The sequence below is a fragment of the Cnephaeus nilssonii genome, assembly GCF_951640355.1.
Source record: "Cnephaeus nilssonii genome assembly, chromosome: 12".
Classification (NCBI taxonomy): Eukaryota; Metazoa; Chordata; class Mammalia; order Chiroptera; family Vespertilionidae; genus Cnephaeus; species Cnephaeus nilssonii.
In genome coordinates, this window is record NC_137083.1 from 42,198,344 (window position 1) to 42,222,637 (window position 24,294).

At 41.7% G+C, this 24,294-nt stretch overlaps 1 protein-coding gene across 1 annotated transcript in view; it reads left to right on the plus strand.

Annotated features, from left to right (window-relative positions):
* The window catches only part of SLC26A4 (solute carrier family 26 member 4), a gene marked incomplete at both ends in the record, with an annotated part of 41,256 nt that extends 17,986 nt beyond the window's left edge, over positions 1 to 23,270 (plus strand). Inside the window, 12 exons of the mRNA XM_079785765.1 lie at positions 416 to 529; positions 4,394 to 4,471; positions 4,608 to 4,703; positions 6,303 to 6,409; positions 8,458 to 8,527; positions 12,200 to 12,292; positions 13,503 to 13,598; positions 14,410 to 14,640; positions 16,618 to 16,672; positions 18,151 to 18,293; positions 20,715 to 20,798; positions 23,247 to 23,270. Of these exons, the coding sequence (XP_079641891.1) occupies positions 416 to 529; positions 4,394 to 4,471; positions 4,608 to 4,703; positions 6,303 to 6,409; positions 8,458 to 8,527; positions 12,200 to 12,292; positions 13,503 to 13,598; positions 14,410 to 14,640; positions 16,618 to 16,672; positions 18,151 to 18,293; positions 20,715 to 20,798; positions 23,247 to 23,270 (1,191 nt within the window). The remainder of the gene's footprint in view (positions 1 to 415; positions 530 to 4,393; positions 4,472 to 4,607; positions 4,704 to 6,302; positions 6,410 to 8,457; positions 8,528 to 12,199; positions 12,293 to 13,502; positions 13,599 to 14,409; positions 14,641 to 16,617; positions 16,673 to 18,150; positions 18,294 to 20,714; positions 20,799 to 23,246) is intronic.
* Positions 23,271 to 24,294: the final 1,024 nt, after the last annotated feature.

Sequence of the window (24,294 nt, forward strand, 5' to 3'; positions counted from 1 at the left end):
TAAAAGATTAGTAATCAAGCAGCATAATAGCTCTCCTTGTCATAATATGCTTCATAGCAAATATTCATCCACAGAAATAACACTTTATGTGAGAGCAGAAAAATGTTTTCTGTGAGAGTTATAGCAGAGATGCCACTCACCAGGGAGTGAAATAAGCATTTTAGCGAAACATCAGTTACTACTACTCTTCATCAGCCTTAAAAATGATGAGAGCAGTGAGGCCTCTTTTAGGCTCTGAGGACCCCAAACTCCTGATGCTTTTCCGGGCCTTAAGCGCCTTCCACGGCAAAAATTAAATTGGGACTATCAGGCAGGATGGGTTTGCAAATTTGCTTTCTTAATCTTCTTCCTTAAATGGCTTGGGGCTTGAAAAGATTCTATCTGCGGCATCGCTGCCGTCTGTTCTTTCCCTTAGGAATTCATTGCCTTTGGGATTAGCAACATCTTCTCCGGGTTCTTCTCGTGTTTTGTGGCTACCACCGCCCTGTCCCGCACAGCTGTCCAGGAGAGCACGGGAGGAAAGACACAGGTAGGGAAGAGCAGCGTGGAAATAGCCACCCACCGCCAAGCATGCGTTGGGTGGGCGGCTCAGAACGGCTTGCACCAGAACTGAGCAGGACAATTAGCCTTTGAGAGGAGGGAGGCAGCGCTTCCTGATCTGATTTCGCAGGGCTGCCTGTTTCACCCCCGCTCACCAAAACCCTTTCAAACAACAGCCTCTGTGGTTTTGTGAGTCTCTCCGTGTCAGGGCGGAGCTGGCAGATGGTTACACTTGCCCGCTTTTCAATAACAATTGACAAAGGACCGGTAAGGAAGAATGCTGGTTCTTATCGATGCGCTATCTGGAGATAGAGAAGGTCTAGTGAAAGCACATTCGTGGCTTAGTGAGTTATTATATTTTCAGAAAAAAACTAGAAGCGTTTATTTACCTTTCCTCCACAAGGATCAGGAACTTCCTCCAGAGGCCTTTGGTCCCGGGGCATGACAGGTTGACAGCCAAGAATATGTTTGCTGAGACGTTTTGACATTTCTTCCTGCGTAAGATGTTCTTCCCTGAAGTTCTGAATGTGGCTTTAATCTTGCCTTTTATATGTGTTCTTAAGCTGTGGGCCTTCACAAGGTGACCCCCAAAACCTGCATCCCAGTTCATCTCTGGACACCCCTTCCTTTAATTGTCCAGAAGACTGAGGAGCCATTCTCAAAGGCCACCCCTTCCAGCCAAACATGGAGTCAGAGATGCCAAATCGGGTGGTTGGGGGCCAGGGCCAGGCTCAGGAATCGTGCTTCTGTTGTGCCTGGAGGGTTTTCGCCTCCCAGCACAGAAAGAGCTCTCATTTAAGAGTGAAGAGTACATTGGGACTGTAAAGGAGAACAACACATCCAAAGTGAATGGTGCACACACATGCGCACTCACACGCACACACCCGCAGAGCCTTCACATGGGGTTTTATTAAGGCAGAGACACTACAAATAAGCATAAAAGAGAATAACTGGTCAAACGAATGGCTCCCCCAGTGGCTTGCCCAGGGAGAGCGTCTACTGTCCCCCAGGGGCCCGTGATGCCCTTTCCCATGTATAATGGGTCGTGGTGACAGGGTTGGAAGAATGGGCCTCTTCCCATTTCTTGGCGCCTGTTGAACAATTTTAATTTTTATAATTTTCTTTGTAAAATTGAGTTGACTTTTTCCCCCCAAAAAAAAACATTTCTAGCTATGAGGAAGCAAGTAAAACAAGACAGCTCCTACCAGGGGTAGAGCCAGAGGGGAAGAGGTCAGAGGTGATTTCCAAAGCTACACCCATGTTCAGCGGGTAGCTGTCAGCAGCAAGAGCCTCTGCTGCCTTCATTTGAGATGGGGCGTTGACAAGCTCTCCAGTCACGTGGCTGTAAGCAGGTATAGGCAGATCCCCAACTGCTGATGTCCACTGTCCTGCTGTTACCTCCAGGTTCCGATGAGATACAGGCCGGCTGCCCAGTAAGAATGCCCATGTAAAATGACTCCTTGGCAGAGGGTTTGGGGATAATGGTGTTTTGGTAAGCTAATACCCCCCTGTCACACATGGGTGTGTATTACATTTAGAAGAAAAGGATGCCAGGATTTCAGTACTGAAGAATGAAACAAGCATAGAAATGTCTTGATGTTTAATTACTGAAATGTAAGCTAAGTTCTGGGGTTAAAAGTCTAAGTGCCTGGACTGAAACCCAGGGACTCACGACCAAATACACCAGCAAGTCTTCCTTCGTGTGGCGTCTCATGTTTTCTTTTACATTGGAGCCTCTATACAATGGGTATAGTTTCAGCATCTATACAATGGGCATAATTATTATATCTACTACGTAGGGATGTTGTAAGGATTAAATGGGAAAATGTTTGAAGAGTCCTGGCTCATATGTACTTGAAAATGCTCATGGTTCCAGTCATTAACTCCTCAAGATAAGAACAGTGTCTTAGTACCTATGATGCATATTATTATCCTGTCACAGAAGAAGCTCCCAGCATATATTTGCTGAATGAATGAACAGAAGAATGAATGTTAGTGGACATTAACTGTTCCCGTACATCTACAGATTGCACAAGAGCTCAACTTTGCAACCTGTTCTTTCTGTCGCCCCCCTCTGCATCCTACTGATTCACAGAAAAGGAATTCTAATTACAAACGGTTCTCTAGTTCTGACTACCCTCTCACTTAACAGAATAAGGAATTTTCTAATAATCGAATCTGCTCATAGATACAAAATCTACAACATTTCCCACAAAACGGCGTCAAGTAATGGGTCCCCTCGCAGATTTTAATATAGTAATCAAATTAGTCTTGATCCCCATAATTAGGGGCTTATTATTACATATACCTGGTGAGTAGGTGGCCACCCACCTGGCATTAGTTGGGCAGCTGTCCCCCAACCTCCGCATCTCTCACCAATTCACAGAACCCTACATCCACAGTGAGATGCAAATTGCTCATGATAAGACAATAAATATTGGTTAAGTAATTGCATGGAAAAAGGGAAGAAAGAAAGGGAGGGATGGAGGATATTAGCTTCTCTGCTTAGATAGGAGATAGGAAATCTCACCAAGGTACTGGGAATCTGGAGGCATGATTGGTACATCATATACATAATATTGCCTCAGGCTGACCTATCTATATGAATGATCAATTTGCTAGGTGATATGAATAAGTATGACTGTGAAATTTCCTTAAGTTTTGTATCTTTCTCCTTTAACTCAAACATCTTACACTAGGCAGTACTTGTGCCCAACACAACCTTTCCTGCTGCTTCCTCTCTGATTGCTTTGCTTTCTGGTTTCCTGTCTCCTTTGTTTCAGAGCTTCTAGTCTTCACCTTGGCCATGCCCCAGCTGAACAGAGAATTCATTGGTCATCTGATCAAACCAGAGAATAGGTCCCACCCCCTCATCCTCTCTCCTAACTATTTATGGATCTTAGGAGAGCTATTTTTGCCAGCGAAGGTAAAGTTTCTGAAGCTTTCTTTACCCCTGCTATTGCCCGTCATCACTCTGGCTACTGGGATGCAAAAGTTCTGAGACTACATCTGCAGAACTGTTAGAGAAAGCAGGAGACATGGTCCCTCTTCTCAGTAGGCTCATGTGGCATTAAAAATTAATTAATTAAAAAAAATATATATATATATATATAATTTATTTCAAAGAGGAAGGGAGAGGGAGAGCAAGAGATAGAAACATCAATGATGAGAGAAAATAATATGCCTTGACTGGGAATCGAACTGTGACCTCCTGGTTCAAAGGTCAATGCTCAACCGCTGAGTCACACTGGCTGGGCTCATGTTGCATTTTTGAGATTGCAATAAGACAGACAAATTTATCTTGTCTGGAACTTTGGTGGCAAAGATGTGCTACAAGTACAGTGTTAACAGAATTTTTATTATGGCTGCTGATTCAATAATGCAGAAGAATCAGTAAATTCCCTGAGAATTTACTTCCCCAAAACATTACCATATTCTATTGTTGGGAAGGAGAACGGTGCATGTTTCCTGAGAGGGCAAATAATTAGAAGTTTGGCCTCCTGAACTGACCCTAAACCTAGAGGTCTAATATATCCAGATGAAATCCAGGTCAAACTGGCTTTATTTAGTAGACCCAGTCTCCACAGTTTCTTTCATTTCTCTGCCATAGCTGCTATATATATATATATATATATATATATATATATATATATATATATATGGTTTCCATTTTTCTTCAGTCTTGTAGAGTTTTAGCAAATAATTCTTATTTCTCTCAATAGTATGAGCAGAAGGAGGAGGTCAGGGAGCACCAAGTGCACCTGGGAAGGGGCTCTGTGATGCACACAGCCAGCGCGCTGGGAGACAGGGGGAGAAGAGAGAACTCTGTTGATGGGAGCTGTGTGTCTTTCAGGTTGCCGGCATCATCTCGGCTGGGGTTGTGATGATCGCCATCGTTGCCTTGGGGAAGCTGCTGGAACCCTTGCAGAAGGTATAACCCTGCTTCTCCGTACACTGATTGCATAATTTCTCTGCTCTGCCACCAGATAAATCACAGGAGATTTATAAATCATCACATGGAAAACTATTCCCCTGAATAACACAGCCTTCTCTGTCTCTCTTGGCAGTCGGTCTTGGCAGCTGTTGTAATTGCCAACCTGAAAGGGATGTTTATGCAAGTGTGTGATGTTCCTCGTCTATGGAGGCAGAACAAGATTGATGCTGTAAGTCACCCATTTTTCTCTGAAATAAGATTTGGTTCTTTAAAAAAAAAAAAAAAGATTTGGTTCTTATTTGCTTCCTGCCATATCATTATGTCCCCTTATCTCCTAAGTCTTGCATTTGGGGAGCCCCAGGGCAGTAATTAAAATTGGGTAGATAACCAAAGCTTTGAAGTCTTCCACCTGAACTGTGCTTTTTAAGGTCCTGTATCTCTGGGAAGATCCATTTCCAGCAAGAATCCCATTCATATACAGTTTGCCTTCTAAAGCCCAAAACAAACCAAACAAACAACTAACCCTCTAATTTAGAAGGACAAACAAAACAAAACATGAAGCAAAGCAAAAACAAAGAAAAAATACAAAAACCCATGTGGATAATAATTCTGACCAAAGTAACCTTCACAACTGTTCTGAGGAATGAGAAAAATCAGAAACGAAATCCTTTAAGAGTTATGCTCTAATTTAAATCAGAACAGATGAAAGGAATGAGAAAACTCCCTGTATATCAATATGGAAAGATCTCCAAAGCAAATTGTTAAGTGAAAAAAATGACCAGTGCAGAATAGAAGAGTGTATATAACACGCTAAAAGACGGAAAAATAAAACATGCTTTGTAGTCATATTTACTTGTATTTTCAAAAGGACATGCTGGTGAAAAGTGTGCATGTGTGTTGTACACACCCAGACACTGAGAGAGAGAAATAAGAGAATACAAACAGGGAGGGAGGATGGACGTGGGTGGAGAGGGGAGATGTGTGCAAATAAGATTTTTTACTGCATTCCCTTTATATTAATGCCATTTTGAACATGTTAATATATTACCTATTCTAAAATGAAATTTAAAAATTTAAATAGGAGAGTGGGTCTATATGCCAATTTCCATTTCTACTTCCACTTAAATATGAAATGAAATCAGAATATCAAAAAAAGCTGTACAGTTAACCCTTGAACAATGTGGGGGTTGGGGCACTGACTCCCTGCATAGTCAAAATTCCACATATAACTTTAGTATATATGCATGTATATTTTATTGGCTTCAGAGAGGAAAGGAGAGGGAGAGAGAGATAGAAACATCAATAATGAGAGAGAATCATTGATTGCCTGCCCTCCGAACACCCCCACTGGGGATCGAGCCCACAAGCCGGGCATGAGCCCAGACCGGGAAGTGAACCATGACCTCCTGTTCATAGGTTGATGCTCAACCACTGAGCCATGCCAGCCGGGCTCCACATATAACCCTAACCCTCCCGCCCCAAACTTAACTACTAATAGCTCACTGTTGACCAGCATTACCAATAACATAAATAGTTGATTAACACAAAGTTTATATGCTATATGTATTACATATGTACTCTGACAATAAAGTAAGCTAGAGAAAAGAAAATGTTATGAATAAAAGCATAAGAAAAATACATGTATAGGTCTTACTGAAAAAACAAAACAAAACACAACAACAACCCATGTATAAGTGGACCCACGCAGTTCAAAACTGTGTTGTTTAAGGGTCAACTATAATTTGATCTTATTATTTTTACATGTAATCCCTCACCTGATGGTACATGATACATTAATATAGTCCTTTTTATTTCTATTTTTTTCTAGGTTATCTGGGTGTTTACATGCATAGTGTCCATCATTCTGGGGCTGGACCTCGGTTTACTAGCTGGCCTTATATTTGGATTACTGACGGTGGTCCTGAGAATTCAGTTGTGAGTAATATACGACCCAGGTTACCTATATAAAGAACCACCCACCCTGAGATTTCTTATACCATTTTGATAAATACAGTAAAACGACTCCCTTTTATAAGTTACTATACAGTGTTGCAAGCACACAGTGAGTGCTCTACACATATTATTATATTAACCTTCAAAAAAGCCCTGTGAGTAGGTTATGTGATTTTCATCCTACAGGTAAGAAAATTGAAGCTCAGCAGGGTTAAGAACCTTCCTTAAGATCTCATAGATCGTAAGAGGCAGAACCAGGATTTGAGCCCAGGTGGCTCTCACCCCATATCCCATACACTTAGTCACAAGCTCTAATGCTGGTGCTCTCCTCTTGGTCATGGTAAGACCAAAAGATAGTAGATTCAGCAGAAGACTGAGGTTGCTTCGCAGTTTCTTTTTAAAATGAGATGAAGCCTGTGAGGCACTGGGCTCAGGCTCAGGACAGGATAGCTGCTACATATATCTTTAATTTGTTTCTTTTGAAGCTAGTAACTCAGAGTTATGTAACTCAGAACAGGAGACTTTAAAAACAGTTCATTGCAGCCAAAATGTACTCAAATCTGTACCCAATAAGCCACACAATTATATGAAGAAAACATAATTAGATCATCTTCAGAGTGATAGCGGCAAAGACGCAGTTTAATGGGAAATCACATGGGAGGCCGCCTCAAGGGGCAAGATTTTTGTTGGTTTTGTTTTGCCTCTTGAGAGGCATTCCGTGTGAGCGCTCCTGGGTCTATGACATTGTCAGAACAGAGCGGGAAACAGCTTCTCTCCCTCCTCCGACTTGATCTTTCTAGAATTCTGGCCCCTTCTCTGCCTGTGCTTGGGTGGCCAAGGAATAAGAAACCTGGAAACCCATCATCACAGACGTTTTCAGTTTAGCCGAAGTCCACTCTCCTGTGCCACCAGCCAGTTCTCTCCCTTCTTCCTCGGCTGGCATGTTGGAACCTACAGAAGGCTGTTGCCTGCCTCGGTGCCCTTAAATGGTGCCCAAGGGCCCCCAAGAGTTCAAAGCCCCCAAAGTGCCCCGCTGGCTTCTGCCTAGTAACTCAGGAGCTGTCCTTCCAACTGGCTGCCTCTCCTCTGTAGCCTCGGCCTTCCCTTCTCCTGGGTGGCTGTGGGCGGGAGAGAGGGTGTTGTGGAGAGAGCCTGTACCATCTATAAGCTTGAAGTTAAAACGGAGCACGGCGCACTCAGCCGAGGAGAAATGGGTGGCACATTTTAGCTGCCGAGTGGGTTTGTCTAGGCTTTCAGCCAGCAGAATGCAGTATCCTCCACAGTATTTAATTTCCAGTCATTATAAGGCTGGTCCGGAGAGCACACTGCTGAAAGTACCCCAAGCAGATACTCTTTCTCCAGGAATTATCTATTTAGCACAGGTCCCCAGTGGCACTTGGGGATTCATGGAATCGGTTTGATGGCAGCAGGAACAGGAAATGGGAAGGCCTGATTTCTGGTCCTCCCGGGCTCCTGTTGGTAGAAAACGAGGCTAATTTGATCACGGCAGACTCTCCAGGCTTCCTCAGGAAGTTGCGTGGACGGACAAGTCAGCTCCAGGCCCTGGCACTGTTCCAGGCGCTGAAGACCAACGGGGTACAGCTCGCGGCTGCGCTGCTCCTGCCTTCGGGGCCTTTTCCAACTTCTCCGAGTCTCAGTTTACTCACCGATGAAAACGAGGAGAATACTGCTGGCCTTTCAGCGTTCTGGTGGGACTTAAATAAGATAGAAGAGGTGTGGAAGCGCTTTGCTTACCCTTTAACATGTCAGTGTGACGCTCATTATTTCTCTCAGCCTCAGACAAGAGTCAGGGTTCCCCCCCCCCCCCCCCTCCAATGGCACACGAACACCAGCTGTTTGTTCACTTCAGCGTTGTCTACAGGAACGTCTCATCTGTCCCAGAGCATCAGAATGATGGGCTCTTCAGTAGCTGTTATTTCTTCTAACCTTTTATTCCAAAATATGCCTATTTCCGCCTCCCCCCCCCCCCCCAAAAAAAAAAAAAATCCTGACCTTAATTTTTCTTTTAGTCCCTCCTGGAGCGGTCTTGGAAACATCCCCAGCACAGACATCTACAAGAGTACGAAGGACTACAAAAACGTGAGTGCCTGTGAGAGACATTTGCTGGACTTGGTTTGCGAGCCTGGATCTTCGGGGTTGCAGGTTTCTCTCCTAGTATGTTAGGGACAAGGTCGACACAGGTGGGGGGCTCTGTCAGGAAATTCCAGAAGTCCACTGGGTGTCATGAAAACTTCTTACTCAATGTGCCCTCTGACATCCATGGTTTACATGAATTTCATCTAGGCTAGTTGAAGGTCATTTGAATGTCAAACCATGATAAGAAGAATCCTACCTTATAAAAGAGAAACATGCAAATTGACCGCACCTCCACTACACCCACAGCCAATCAGAGCGAACAAGATGGCGGTTAATTTGCATATGCAGGCGCTGAGCCGCCTGGGTCCAGGAAACATCCTCCGGACCCAGGCCGCTCCTAGCCTGTAGGCCCGTGCTTAGGTCCTGAGCGGCAGGGGTCCCAGAACGCCCCCTGGCCACTCAGAGCCTATGGGTGTAGGCGCCAAACAACCTGGCGGGCGGGAACATCCCCGCGTTGCTATAGTGACACGGGGATGTTCCCGCCCCAGCCCCAGCAGCTTACAAAGGCTCCTGCACAAAGCGGCAGTTTGGGGCCATGCCCCCAGCCAGGCGCCCAGGACCAGGGGCTGCCGCTGGCCTCTGGGGTGTGCCGAGACCCTGGCAGCCACCGCTGCGTGCTGCCCAGGGTCCCTGCAAGCCTCGAGCCTGGGGCCCATGGTGGGGCTGGCTGCTGGCCGTGGGGCATTTGGAGACGGGGATGTTCCCTCCCCGCCCCAGAGGCTTTCCAAGCTCCAGCACCAAGTGGCTGTTTGTGTCCACGCCCCCAGCCTAGCGCCCTCCACAGGGGGATGGCTGCTGGCCTCTGGGGTGTGCGGAGACCCCGGCAGCCACCACCGGGTGGCAGGGACACGCCCCTAGCCCAGTGGACACAAACCTGAGGCTGCATGAGCTGCAGAGGATACACCTTTTTTTAAAAAAAATTTTTATTGATTTTTTTTTTTTACAGAGAAAAGGGGAGAGGGATAGACAGTCGGAAATATCAATGAGAGAGAAACATCCATTAGCTGCCTCCTGCACACTCCCCACTGGGGATGTGCCTCCAACCAAGGTACATGCCCTTAACAGGAATCAAACCTGGGACCCTTCAGTCTGCAGGCCCATGGTCTATCCACTGAGCCAAACCAGTTTGAGAGTAAATACCTTTTCTGACAACTCATTGGCTAAGCTCCCTGTAGGCCACCACTTGCAGTGTTCTTGGTAATTTGGGTTATAAGAATCCAAGAAGGTGATCTAGGGTTTTTCCACCACACTCTTGAAGGAAAAAATGAAGGTCCCTTGAGGGGTCCCAGATTGGAGAGACTGCAGGCTGGGCTGAGGGACAACACCCCCCCTGCCCCCCTCCCCGCCGTGCATGAATTTCATGCACCGGGCCTCTAATTTTTAAATATAGGTAATTCAGTTGTTTCCAGAAGTTGAATCAAATTCTATTTCTCTGGATAAATGGGGTCAAAAGGCACACATTTCTAGTTATATAACAAATAAGTCATGGGGCCATAATGTACAGCATGCTGACCATAGTTAATAATACTGTATTACATATTTGAAAGTTGCTAAGAGAATAGGTTTAAAAATTCTCATCACAAGGAAAATGTTATAATTATGTATGGTAACAGATGCTAACTAGACTTATAGTGATGATCATTAGCAATATATACAAATATCAAATTATGTTGTATACCTAAAACTAATATAATGTTATATTATACCTCAATAAAAAAAATATGGACAGAGCCTCGGAGACCTCTAGAACAAAATAAAACATATTGACATATGTATAATGACAGGCTCAAAAGAGGAGGAAAGAGAAAAAAGGCAGATATAATATTTGAATAAATATCAACATTTCCCCCAAATTGATGAAAAACATCGCATACAAATCCAAAATGCCCACTGCACGCAATTGCTGTACACACAAAGGTCCACACCGAGACATACACTAACACCGCTGAAAGGCAAGGCATTAACAAAAATTTAAAGCAGTAAGAGGAAGAAAAATTCTACTTTTCTGCTATGTGATCTGTATCTTCTATAAAATTGTCTAAAATTCTTGAAAAAAATTTTTCATTCATTTCTAATAAGAGATTTTCATGTTCTCTGTCACCAAGAACCTATTTGACATTGTGCTCTATCCTTGGACTTGGAAGAAATAATATAAAATACAGGAAATAAAAAACAAAGAAAATAAACATCTTACTGATGGGCTTATGATTCCTGCATATAAGGTTGCTTAGTAACCAGCAGGGAAAACAAAGATGAAAAAGCACAGAAAAAAAAAAATGAAGAAAACACTAATTTAGCAAAATAAATAAATAAATAAATAAATTTTTTAAATTAAAAAATGTGAACCTTAGGAAGTTGTAGTCTAATTTTTAAAAAATATGTTTTTATTGATTTGGAAGAGAGAGAAAGGGAAGGAGAGAGAAACATCAATGTGAGAGAGAAACGCCCATAGGCTGCCTCCTGCACACACCCCTGACTGGGGATCACGCCCATAACCTGGGCATGTGCCCTGACCAGGAATTGAGCCGGTGACCTTTCAGTGCACAAGATGATGCCCAACCGACTGAGCCACACTGTCCAGGGCTGTCTAGTTTTACCTTAACATTAAAAAAAAAAAAAAAAAAAAGGTTGGGCACTGAATCTGGAGTTCCAGTAGCTGCTACTCAATTTATTTCCACAATCTTCCTCAGTTATATTGAGCCAGGTGCCATTAAGAGCTAAAAATGATTCTAGAGAATCTCTTGGCTTTGGGTTCTGAGTTCTGAATTGTAGGCTCCAGCTTCTAGAGACCTTGCCCGAGTCGCTCAGCCTCTCAGGGCTTCTGTTTTCTTCTTTGATGCGGTTGGACTAAAATTGTTATGATTCCTAAAGACTATACAGCCTGTAATTCTGTGGGTTTTACTTTTCACCTGGCCACTCTGTGTCAGGGTAAGAACAAGCAAATAACAGCATAACCCCGGCTGGGTGGTTCAGTTGGTTGGAGTGTCGTCCTGTACACCAAAAGGTTGCGGGTTCAATTCCCAGTCAGGGCACAAATGCAGGTTTCAGGCTTGATCCCTGGTTGGGGTGCATATGGGAGGCAACAATTGATGTTACTCTTTCACATCGATGTTTCTCTCTCTCTCCCCCACCTTCCTTTCTCTCTTAAAAAAAAAAAAAATCAGTGAACATATCCTCAGGTGAGGATTATTAAAAAATAAAAAAAAAAGAAAGACATCATAAGCCTCAGCTTGTGCAGATCCCCTTGATCTTGCTACTTTTTTTTTTTTTCTATTTTAAAAGAATTTGGGGGAAAAAAGAAGGTAGTGGCATGAACTTGAGGCAACTCATGTCATTGTTCTGAGCTTGTTTTTTTCATCTGGAAATCAGAGGGTTGAATAATTGCTTTCTAAGGCCCTTTAGCATGACCTTCTGTGGGACTACGGAGGTTCAGGAGTTTGGGTAACCTATTGCCTCCCAACTGTGATGAGGCCGCTTCTTAAGGATAGTTGAGTGATGCTACCCAGCCCCTCTCAGCAATTGTAACTCAGCTTCTAGCTGAATAGCCAGAAATTTAATTAAATATTTGAGGCCTAAAATTATTTAATCTCAGATAATTTTTTTTTTTAATGCCAGGTTGAAGAACCGGAAGGAATGAAGATTCTTAGGTTTTCTAGTCCTATTTTTTATGGCAACGTCGATGGTTTTAAAAAATGTATCAAGTCTACAGTAAGTATTTTATCCCTAGAAATTTGGTTGCTAACTTCCTTTAAGACTTCATTCATTCTACAGGTATTTATTGGGCTCAAACTGGGTAGAAGGCCCTATACCCTGTCCCCTTTGGGTATGACATTAAGAATTATAACATCCTTGCCTTCATATAACTAAAGCTCTATTGGGGATAGGAAAAAACAACAACGATAACATACACTGAGTGGCCAGATTATTATGATCTCTGAACGAATAATAATCTGGCCACTCAGTGAATATCCTATATAATAAAAGGCTAATATGCAAATTGTCCCCTTGACCAGCAGGCAGGCTGGCCAACCGCCCATGTCCCCTCTCCCTGGCCAGGCTGGCCAGACCCCACCCATGCACGAACTCATGCACCGGGCCTCTAATACACACACACACACACACACACACACACACACACACACACACACATTGAGTGGCCAGATTATTATGCGTTCAGAGATCATAATAATCTGGCCACTCAGTGTATATCTTAAAATCCAGGTAGCAGTAACTATGCTGGACAAAAAAAACAGAGTTGTCTCCAGGCAGGACTGGAGTAAGTTCTAAATGAATAATATAGACGGTACATGCTAAGAGTTCATAGAAGGGAGTGGTCCTGTTAGTTGGAACTTATCAGGCTTTGTGTGGTGGTGGGCAGGAGGAAGGAGATTATATCAGGTGTTTGGAAACTCTGAGAACTGAGAGGAAAAGGTGGGAACATTTTGGGGAGGGCTGCCCAGTTGGAGTAAAGGGTTAGAAAGTATAGAATATGGAAGCAGGAAATTCTGGTCTTGAATTCAATGCTATGCTTCAAAGTTAGGTTTTTATCTTTAGATCAGTGTTTTACTACGTGAGTTCTGGGGTGAACTGCTGGTTCAGAGGAACATACATAGATTTTGCAATAATAAAAGAGCTCTTTAATGTTAAGGAAATTTGTAAAACACAGATTTAAAGCTAAAGAAGTTATTTTTTGCTGTTTTGTTTCCTATTGTCTTGGAGTCTTTAATATGCTACTGAGTCTCTCGGTGGGTGGCATAGATGGCCTAGTAGTGGAAACCATGGAAACCTCAGGAATTTCTATTTGGCAGAATGTCTCAAGTCATAATACCACTCGAGAAATAACCTTCCCAGATAACAATTGCCATTAATGAGCATTAGAAACCAGATGTTTTAAGTAACTTGACTTTTATTTCCAAAGGTTGGATTTGATGCCATTAGAGTGTATAATAAGAGGCTGAAAGCATTGAGGAAAATACAGAAACTCATCAAAAAAGGGCAATTAAGAGCAACAAAGGTGAGGCAATATCGTTCTTCCCCCTCTTAAATTCTTTTATTTCTCAGTGAAAATGAAAGCAATTAGGTTGTCTAAAGTTAAATCTACCCCCTTTGGTGCCCAGATGTGTACATACATATGTCAGACAACAGCTGAGTTGTTCTTGTAGGCAAGAGGGCATGGGAGGAAATAAAATTAAATCAGCAAGAAAAAACATAGGGTATGAGTTCTTTTTCCATTGTGAAATTAAACCTTATTTTTACTGAAAGGAACAAAATAATTCAATTCAATGCCATAAAATTATAATAGAAGGCAATAAGTTCATTAACTTGTAGAGCTCTTCCTTTTTATTGTCCTGCCAATGTATCTCTCGGCCAATTCCAGTCTTCCAGAATCAAGTTTCCGGGCTCTTCTGCTTTTCCACTTTTCTTCCTAGAGAACATCAACATTTAGACTGAGGTGAACCTAATTTTTTTTAATGTTTTTAATACATTTTTATTGATTTCAGAGAGGAAGGGAGAGAGAGAAACATCAATGATGACAGGGAATCATTGATTGGCTGCCTCTTGCACCTCCCCCACTGGGGATCGAGCCCGCAACCCGGGCATGTGCCCTTGACCAGAATCGAACCCGGGACCCTTCAGTCCGCAGGCTGACACTCTATCCACTGAGCCAAACCAGCTACGGCGAACCTCATTTCTTAAGAGTTCACTCCCTCCATGTTTTGCTTACCAAGGAACAATGTGTAGGATTTTTAATTCATTTGAAATAATTGGTTGAAAAAATATCCCAAATCATCGGCAATTAAGTTGTCAGTATTTTCTTTGTTTAGAATGGCATTATAAGTGGTGCTGGTTCATCAAATAATGCTTTTGAGCCTGATGAAGATATTGAAGACCCAGAAGAACTTGATATCCCAACCAAGGAAATAGAGATTCAAGTGGATTGGAATTCTGAGATTCCAGTGAAAGTGAATGTTCCCAAAGTGCCAATCCATAGCCTCGTGCTTGATTGTGGAGCTGTATCTTTCTTGGATGTTGTTGGAGTGAGATCATTGCGAGTGGTAAGGTTCTAAGTGTTTTGAATTATAGATTAGGAGCTTTGGCAATAGTAAAACCATATTGGTTGCCCATTCTTACAAAAGGACGATTGATTGTATAGGCTCTGTACTTGTTCTAGAGGAATGCTTTTGCAATAGTGTAGTATTTTAAAGCACAGGCTAAGGGGCCAGACTACCTGGGGTTGAATCCTGGCTCTACCACTTGCTGCAGTTAGTGCAGTTATAGGCAAGTTGCTTAATCTGTCTGTACCTCAGTTATGAGGATAATGACAGCACCTATTTCATATGGTTTTTATGAAAATTAAATAAGCATATATATGGTTATTTATGGTTTAGAACAGTATCTGGCATATAGCCACCCCTTAGCAAATATTAACATTTATTATGTTTTCTGAGAATAAATAGGAAATGGGATATGAAAAGAAGGACATTTATGTTAAGTATTATGTTTTTATTTGTTACGTGAACAGCAGTAGAGTGGGGAATGCGGGGTACATGGCAGGACTGGAGAAGCCAGGCATTATTAAGAGGTTAGTACAGGAAGCAGGTCAGGCATCTAGGAAGTCAAAGGGCTGAGGAACACGTAGGACAGGAACATTCATGATACCAGACACCATTTATGCAAGGTCGAGTTCATTCTTTCAACAAATAGATGTGAAGTGACTAATATGTGCCAGGCACTCAGCCAGGCACGAGAGACAAATGATGAAGTAGTCATAGTCCCTATCCTCACAGGACTAAGCAGGCTAGAGGGGAAGTCAAACATGAAGTAACCTTTTAAATAACAACTGTACTAAGTGTTCCAAAGCAGACAAACTGGGGTCTCAGCTTGATCAGGAGTGTCAAGTTCAAGTAAAGTTTCAGGTAGGTATCAGACAAGTCAGGCAGAAAAGTAAGCAGGTTAAAGACACCAACAATCAGATGTAATAATATGAAACTGACCCTCAATGAGCTTTATCTTTGCTGGGGCTTCTTGGCTACTTCTGCAAGGCTAGGAAATTATTCCAAGGTGCAGGTACCAGGCAGGAAGGTAGAAAACTGATTATACTTGACCAAAAAAAAAAAAAAAAAAAAGTGAGAAAATGCTGACAGCTTCTCTTCCAGTTCTCTTAGCAGACCTGATCATTAGCTCATTTGAGAGCATTTTACTCTAGGCATTGGCTCAAGTGCATTGTAGAAATCGTGTTGGCCAAAAGGGTTTAAGGAATTACTTTGGGGAAGAGTCTTTATTTAATGCCAGAATATTTTACACACCTAACAAGTAATTGCTTTCAAATGCCATAAAGACAATTGTGAAAAATCCAAACTGTATTCTTGCACGGAGGTCTTGTTCTTCTCCCCAGAAACTTCATGTTCCATTTTACTATTGCCCATAGGTTTTGCATCTTCATTTTTTTAATTAAGCTTTACATTTTGAGGTAATTGCAGATTCCCATCAAGTTGTAAGACATTATACAGAGAGATCCTTTGTACCCCTTACCCAGTTTCTCCCAGTGCTAACATCTTGCAAAACGATTGTCTAAAATCACCATCAGGATACTAAGACTGACACCGTCAAAATACAGAGCCCCTGGTTTCTAGGTCAGTTTTCCCATTAGACTCTGGTGGCCGTGTTTCTATACCCGCATATCTGCCACTCAAAGACATAAACTCATGCTCATGTCTCCCATCTGCAGGGGCTGTATTAGGAAGCCTCCCGTACTCCCTTCTTTTCTTCCTTCCACAAATATTTATTAAGCACATCCGCTGTCAAGTGCTGTGCTGTTGAGCACTGGATGTTGCCACCTCCTGAGACAGGTCTTGTCATCCCTAATCATATCGTCGCTGTAGGTTGAAAACCTCTGTGGTTTCCCAATAATGAGCTTTCCTCAAAGTCCTGTTTAACCATGAAAGTATTGAAGTTTCTCCCGAGCAAGTGACTGAATGCTACGGAAGTATGGGCAGGTAAAATTACTCAAATTCTCCTTTTTAAAATTTTAGGTTGTCAAAGAATTCCAAAGAATTGATGTAAATGTGTACTTTGCATCGCTTCAAGGTAAATGCATATACAGTACATATCTATCTATAAGACTTCCTCCTATCTTAGAACGTGGATACATCATGACCAAAGGCCTTAAAAGTGATTTTTTTATTGTGATAAAAAATGTATAACAACATTTGCTATTTTAGTCACATTCAAGTGGCATTTAATTCAGTGGCATTAAGTACATTTACAATGTTGTGCAATCATCGCAACTATCTATTTCCAAAACTTCTCATCACCGTGAACTGAAACTCTACCCATTAAGCACTCACACTGAGGGCCTTTTTCAACTGAGGGAGTATTACTTCCAATGTGTGCCATAGAGCTGGAATGCAAGGAAACCGATGTCCTCAAAGCAGTGCCCGATCACCGTGGAAACGCAGTCCTAGGAAGAGCAGAGCTTCAGATGACTTAGGTCCCTTAAAACTGGAGGACCCTCCAGGGTATGATTCTGTCTGTGAACGTAAGAGAGTATGTGTGTAGGAAGATACTGATGCTTAGGCTGAGTTCTCTAGAAACAGAGACTGAGGTAAGGATTCTTGCACAAGTGATTTCCTGAGATAGTACACCCTGGAAAAATTCATGAAGGAATGAGAGGAGCGGGTTAGGGCAGGAGAAGAAGCTGGACAAAGATATGGTTGCAAAAGTCTACCTTACATGAAAGGACCTGGAGAGTATTATGCTACATGAAATAAGCCAGTCAAAGAAAGACAAGTATCACATGATCTTGCTCAAATGTGGAATCTAGTGAACAAAATAAACTGGTGAACAAATAGATCCAGAGACATAGAAGCATAGATTAGATTGCAGAACCTCAGAGGGAAGGCGGGGGAGGGTGGGTGGGTGGGAAGAGATCAACCAAAGAACTTGTATGCATATATGCATAACCCATAGACACAGACAATAGGGTGGTGAAGGCCTGGGGTGGGCTAGAAGGGGCTAATGGGGGGGGGGGGTCACATAGGTAATACTTTCAACAATAAAGATTAAAAAAATCGTTTAAAAGTCTTCCTTAGCTTAATTTCACAAGGAGCACCCAGCAGGAAAAGCACCCGAGGGCTATTCCTCCTTGAGGCCAGGGAGCCGGCCTTTTAACCCCCACCCCCATGTCAGTCTGTCAGTGGCTGCAGGCCATGCAAGGATGGAGGTGTAACCTCCCAGGCCTTTTCAGGCCAGACGGTTCCCATGGGCCCAGGAAAGGTCTCCAGAGAAGGCCACAGCTGTGAACTAGTAGCAGCCAGAATCACAGCAGCTGGAGGATGGGGACACTGGCAAAGGGGACCTGCCAGGAACCAAGGCCATCGACTACATACAACCAGTTGTGGTACAGCCATGCCATGTGCTACTGGAAAAGAAACTTGGCGTAGAGCAGTGTCACATTTTGGAAATGAGAAGGAAGAATTAAAAGGAGGAGCTGCCAAAGCTTGGTATTGGTTAAAGTTATAAAATATCTTAAGAGATTAACTAAACATTCATTCTTTCTTTTGAAGATCACGTAATAGAAAAGCTGGAGAAATGTGGTTTCTTTAATGATAACAGAAAGGACATATTCTTTTTGACTGTCCATGATGCTGTCCTCCACGTACAGAACCGGGTTAAATCTCGAGAAATTCAAGATTCCATTTTAGAAACGGTAAACATGTCACCTTTCTACATTTTTATCTTTCCTGAACTATCATGATTTCTATAAATGGCAAAAAATTCCACAAATTTAGTTTTGAGTCTCAGTCTAGTAGGATGTTAAGCCATCTGGTTAACTTCTCAGAGCCTCAATTTTCTCACCAGTAAAATGGGAGTAAAAACATTTACTTTGCTGGGCAGATATGAAGACTGAATATGGTAGTTTATAGGAAAGCACCTGGGAGCACCTCAAACATATTAGCTCTATAATGTGCAGGTTTACTAATAAAGGTAGACTTTAGCTGTAGTGCCTTTTTAGAATATGAGCACTGAATCTCGGAGCTTCTGGGACTTGTATATACAAATGCAGTTTCAATTCTCAGCAATCTAGAAACTCTTGATGATAAATGTCTTTAAATAGGATCCATTAGGTCTTAAGTGATCTTTGAAAAGGAAAAAAAATTAAAAGCCATGAATTAGCCCCATGAAATAGAATAAACCCCCATTTCCTGGGGACTCCTTATTTTGTCGTCCTCTTATCCAATACCTGGGAGAGCTGGTGGGCATTCTGGTACAAGAACCTCTTCTCTCACAGACCCTCCCACAGTGAATTTCGAAAACAAAAACAATATCTATAAAAATAACAATCATAATTATTCCAGTGATACAGTCTACTATATTTTACATTGCTTCTCTCCTCCCCCCCCTAAAATTAAGGTAGATTTTTACTGTAAACTGGAAGTTAATATCTGAAGTGAAAAAACTAATTTAGAAAATAATAGCATATTATTCTTTTAAGATATAGTTAGTGGAGAGATTGCTCTGCTTAATGCTGCTGGAGAAAATACTAGTCCTAAATTCCAAGATCTGGACATTGAATACAAAAAAAGTAAAAATAAAAAAAAGTAGCAAAACCACAAATCTAAAAAAAAAAGCTACATGCAAAATGCTCATCTTTGAAAACTCATAAGCCATTTTCTAACCCACGGGTAAAAACAACAAAGTGGGATCATGTAAAGTAGCTAAAGAAGGTCCCTCATTAAAAGTAAAATAGAATTGCCCTGGCCAGGTGGCTCAGTTTGTTGGAGCATTGTCCTGTACACCAAAAGGCTGCGGTTTGATCCTAGGTTGGGGCTGTATCAGAGGTAACCGATTAATGTTTCTCTCTCTCTCTCATCAATAAAAGTATATCCTTGGGTGAGGATTAATTTTTAAACTTTCAATTTCTTTCTCAACATACAAAGTTATTTTGTTATTTGTTTACACTCTGTTCTTACCCAAGATCTCAGATCCCACGAATGTCACAAAAGCCACTAACCAGCCATGCCCCCCAGTGTTAGGCTCAAGATTGCTTGTAATCAGGGAGGCACTGTGAGTGGCTGGGATGGATTTTTTGACCCTGAACAAATGTCAGACTGAGTATAACTGGGTGCTTACGTACTTACTGGTTCACTGGATAACGGGCTGAGCCCTGGTAGCTTCTCAGGTCAGGAACTTATACTGTGTGCTCTCAGTATCTAGCACAAAGCCCTGGATATGGCAGTTGGATAGTAATGATAACCCCTGCCTGTGGCACTTTCCTTTTCTTCAGGAAGGATAATTTGTATTTTGGGGATATTGTGGATGCAGTGATATGACCCTCTCCCTTTCCCTTCATATGACAAACACCAGGACTATCCCAAGAGAGTCCAATTTGTAGTTACACCTATCCTCTAACTCTCCCATTATGCCTGACCATCTTCCCAGGGACTGAAGTCTCTAATTCATTTCCACACTAGCAAAGAGAATTGAATTATTGATTTGTGAGATGAAAAGTAGTTAAAAGTGAAATGTCACTCTTATCTTGATAAACATCTGGAATTGCTTTGGGAATATCCTTTATGCATAAGACAAAGTCCAAACTGTTATTGGTGTCCTCTGTTATTGATTACTGCTAAGAAGCAGAACTTTCCTGAACAACCAACTTGGTCCATAGATGTTGGCTTCCATCTCCAATATAATTAATACCCATCCAATTTAATTTGGGACTGTTTATTGTCGTCAGTCACGAGCCCATTCAGTGCGTGCTCAATGCTGTACTAAGTGCTCTTAGTTTAGCCCTTGAAATAAAGACACGATTGACTGCTGAATCATTCAGGCAGGCTGGCCGACTCCTAAGAGGCATGCACTTCAGAGGCTGGGAAGAGAGTGGAAAAAGGAGGTTAACAATGGAGAACTATGCCAGTTTACACTTGAATGTGAAAACATGGTACAGAGAAAATGTGAAGTGAGAAATACAAAAGCACAAGAAAGCTGAAAAAGATTTTGAAGTACTAGTATGTAGATTTTATAAATGAGAAGCACCAGCAGCGCTTCAGGTCATTTTCAGTGGAGTATCAGGTGGGTTGATGCTATTATATTTTCCATAAATATTATCTGTGTTCTCTTTGTCAAGATCTCCCTCATCCAGGACCATAAAGATCCTCTTGAATTAATGGAAGCAGAGCTGATTGAAGAAGAACTTAATGTCGAGGATGAGGTATGAGCATTATTTCCTTTCAAAGAAAATAATTTGGATTAAATCTTGAATAGAATAATACATATAGTGACTATGTCTGATACAAACTAGAGAAAACATTTTTTAAAACAAGACCCAAAGGGAGGGGAAAAAAGACCCAAAGGATGGCTTATGAGGAAGAGGAAAATGGAAAACAAGAATTTTGCCTTGAAGACATTAAGAACTTGGGGGCATATAGGATCAGCAACTGGAAGCAGCCGACACACTGGTCCTGATTTTATGTCTAAGCCTCCAAATACTTTTTTCTTCCAAAGACTTCAGGAGTAGAGGAAAGGTGATTAGAGTGAATTTCTAACCCAGGAGTTTCATAAGCTTCAGAGAGAGTATGTGAGGAACAGGAACCTCATGACGTTTCTTCAGCTGATAATGACTTAGAATTCTAAGACTGAGTCTATGTATCTCTGATGCCCTTGGGGGCATCAGTCAATTCCTAGGAAACCCGACTGAAACTTATCTGAGTGAACATTGTGGCTCCACCACTGGGACTAACAAAAGATCAGAGAAATTGAAAATTGAAAATGTCTTAGAAATCAAGTACTGCTCACACAGAAATCCCTCTACACCATGTCTAAGGATGTTCACTCAGCTTTTGTGTGAACATTTCTAGACATTGGAAACTAGTAGCTTTTTAAATATATATATATTTTTTATTGATTTCAGAGAGGAAAGGAGAGAGAGATAGAAACATCAGTGATGAGAATCATTGCTCGGCTGCCTCCTGCATGCCCCACACTGGGTATCATTGAGTCCGCAACCTGGGCATGTGCCCTGACTAGGAATTGAACCATGACCTCCTGGTTCACAGGTCAAAACTCAACACTGACCGGGCAGCAACTAATAGCTTTCCAGGGAATTTGTTACATGGTTGGAAATCTCCAAGTGTTCGTTGTGCTTACAAAACTAGATTTGGCCTTTCTCTAATAACTGGTGGCTGAGATCTGCCTTCTCTAGCAATACAAACCCTCCCACGAACAGCCCTTAAATATTTGAGAGTATCTTTGAGGTCTCCACCAGACTCTGCTCCAGGTGGGACTCCTCCAGTTCCCTTCACCATTCCTCATAGACACACAATTTGGCATGGCTTCTCTGGCAAAGAAGTGGACACAAAACCCTAGATCCGGTTAGGCCAATGTGGAGATTATGCAACCATGACTTACCTTGGTCTCATCAAGATATTTCTATTACTGTGACTTAAAAAATGTGTTTATTTTCATAATAGCTACATCAAAATCCTTTGCTTTTGTTGAGCAGGGGTCAACTAAAGACTTCGGCATTTTCACATAAATTGTCATCCAGCTGGGTTCCCCATTTATATTTATGTAATTGGTTTTTGACCCCCTAGTGAAGGACTACACATTTCTGATAGATTATATCTTGTCTGTTCCATTTAAGGACATCCTTTTGAATGCTGAATCTATCATCCAGCATATTAATTATGCACCCCCACTGGTGTCATATAAAAATCTGATAAGCATGCCTTCTCTGCCTTATTCCAGGTCCTGATAAAAATGTTGAGAAGCATAATATTCAAACCTCTATGGTAAAATCAGGCAGTGAGGATGACAGGCTGAGAAGACTTTTGTGGAGGAAATACACTGCTAGGGTGAAAACTAGAGGTCCTGCATCTTAGCCCATCAGCTTAGTGAGCCTAGGAACATCATCTCTGAGCTGTGTAGTAGTTTATGACTATGGATATAGGGCCAACTTAGTTGAGTACAAACTCATATATCAAAACTGGTACTTAAAAAAATTCCACATTATATAGAAGTATTTTTAAGAATTTATCTTTATTGTTGAAAGTAGTACAGATGTCTCCCTTTTCCCCCCCATTGACCTCTTCCACCTCCCCTCCCCCTGACCTTCCCCACACTATTGTATGTGTCCATGGGTTATGCATATATGCATACAATTCTTTGGTTAATCTCTTCTGGCTCCCCTCCTCACTTCCCTCTGAGATTCATCAGATTCATAAGTATTCCATGCTTAGAAGTATTTTTGATTGCCATGTAACAAGATCATTCAGGTAGGACTCCTGTAGTTAGTGAGGCAGTATGCCGAGTGGGTTTAAGGACATGGACTTTAGAACCAGATGGATTTGAATGCAAACCTTGATTCTGCTATTTACTGGCTATGTAGCCCAGGACAAAATAGAAATAATAATAACCTCAAAGAATTGTGGAAATTAAAGGATACGTATTAAGTGCTCAATAATTAGTAATTATTGCTTTTAAATAAATCTAATTAAATGATGATGAGTTACAAAATTAAGTTTTTACCCTATTTTTATTATGACAATATATAACTAAGATGAGCAAATGCAAGCAACCAACACTAACATTTACATATTTGTAAAAAGACTTAAGGAGAATTCAGTTGTATTAACACTTTGTTTCCCCTTTGTTTCCACAGGCTATGCGTAGCCTTGCTTCCTGAAAGTGGGCTCAGGAGGCCACTATAAGCAAGGACTGCAAGGCAAAGTTTAACCACCAATGTAATTCTTCTATGCAAGCATTTTCTGCATTGACTACTTCTTTGGACTTGAAACACTCATTCTTTTTCCATTAGATTTAAAAAATATACATATTTTTATTGATTTCAGAGAGGTAGAGAGATAGAAACATAAATGATGAGAGAGAATCATCGATTAGCTGCCCCACACTGGGGATCGAGCCCGCAACCTGGGCATGTGCCCCAACTGGGAATTGAACCGAGACCTCCGTCCGGTTCATAAGTCAATGCTCAACCACTGAGCCACACCAGTTGGGCCCATTAGATTTTTTTTAAACCTTTAATTTTTTTTAAAACATCTTAACCCTTGAAAGAAAGAGATTTAAAATTGTTTCTAGGCTTTATTTATAAAATAAATAGCTTACCTCTAAAATGTGTAAAATGGTGAGGAGAATTCCCCTGGCAATTTAACAATGTCTAGCTAGGATCTGCTATGTCATGCTGCTGTACCTCTGACATGTTGGCTAACACTGTTCATGTGGGTATTGGGTACCTCTGTTCAGTCGGAATAAGTGTGACCGAAAAGCCTCTGTGGGCAGTTGAGTCAGGAATGATTATCATTAAAACATTCCATTTCTGACTGGCCTGGATCCCCATGAGCTGCACTGAACCACGGGGTGAGGGCCCAATGAGTAAATGCTGATATAGAATTGTTAATGCATTTATCAATAAAGGCCTTCAAAAATCACTTTTGGTAAACATGGCAAAGAAGTTTTTAAAATGCAAATTTGGTTAGTACTTAATCATGAATGTTATAGTGACCATATATGTAACCAGAATTCAGAATCACGGTCCACTTCAAAGCTTCAGAACTAGGCTGATATATTTTAAAAGCATTGATTTAGAGAGGTGAAGCAATAAGAAGATGATTGTGGTTTATCAAAATCACCTTTTGATATGATAATCATGGATCACAATTAGGATCAAATAAAATATATGAAAAACTATC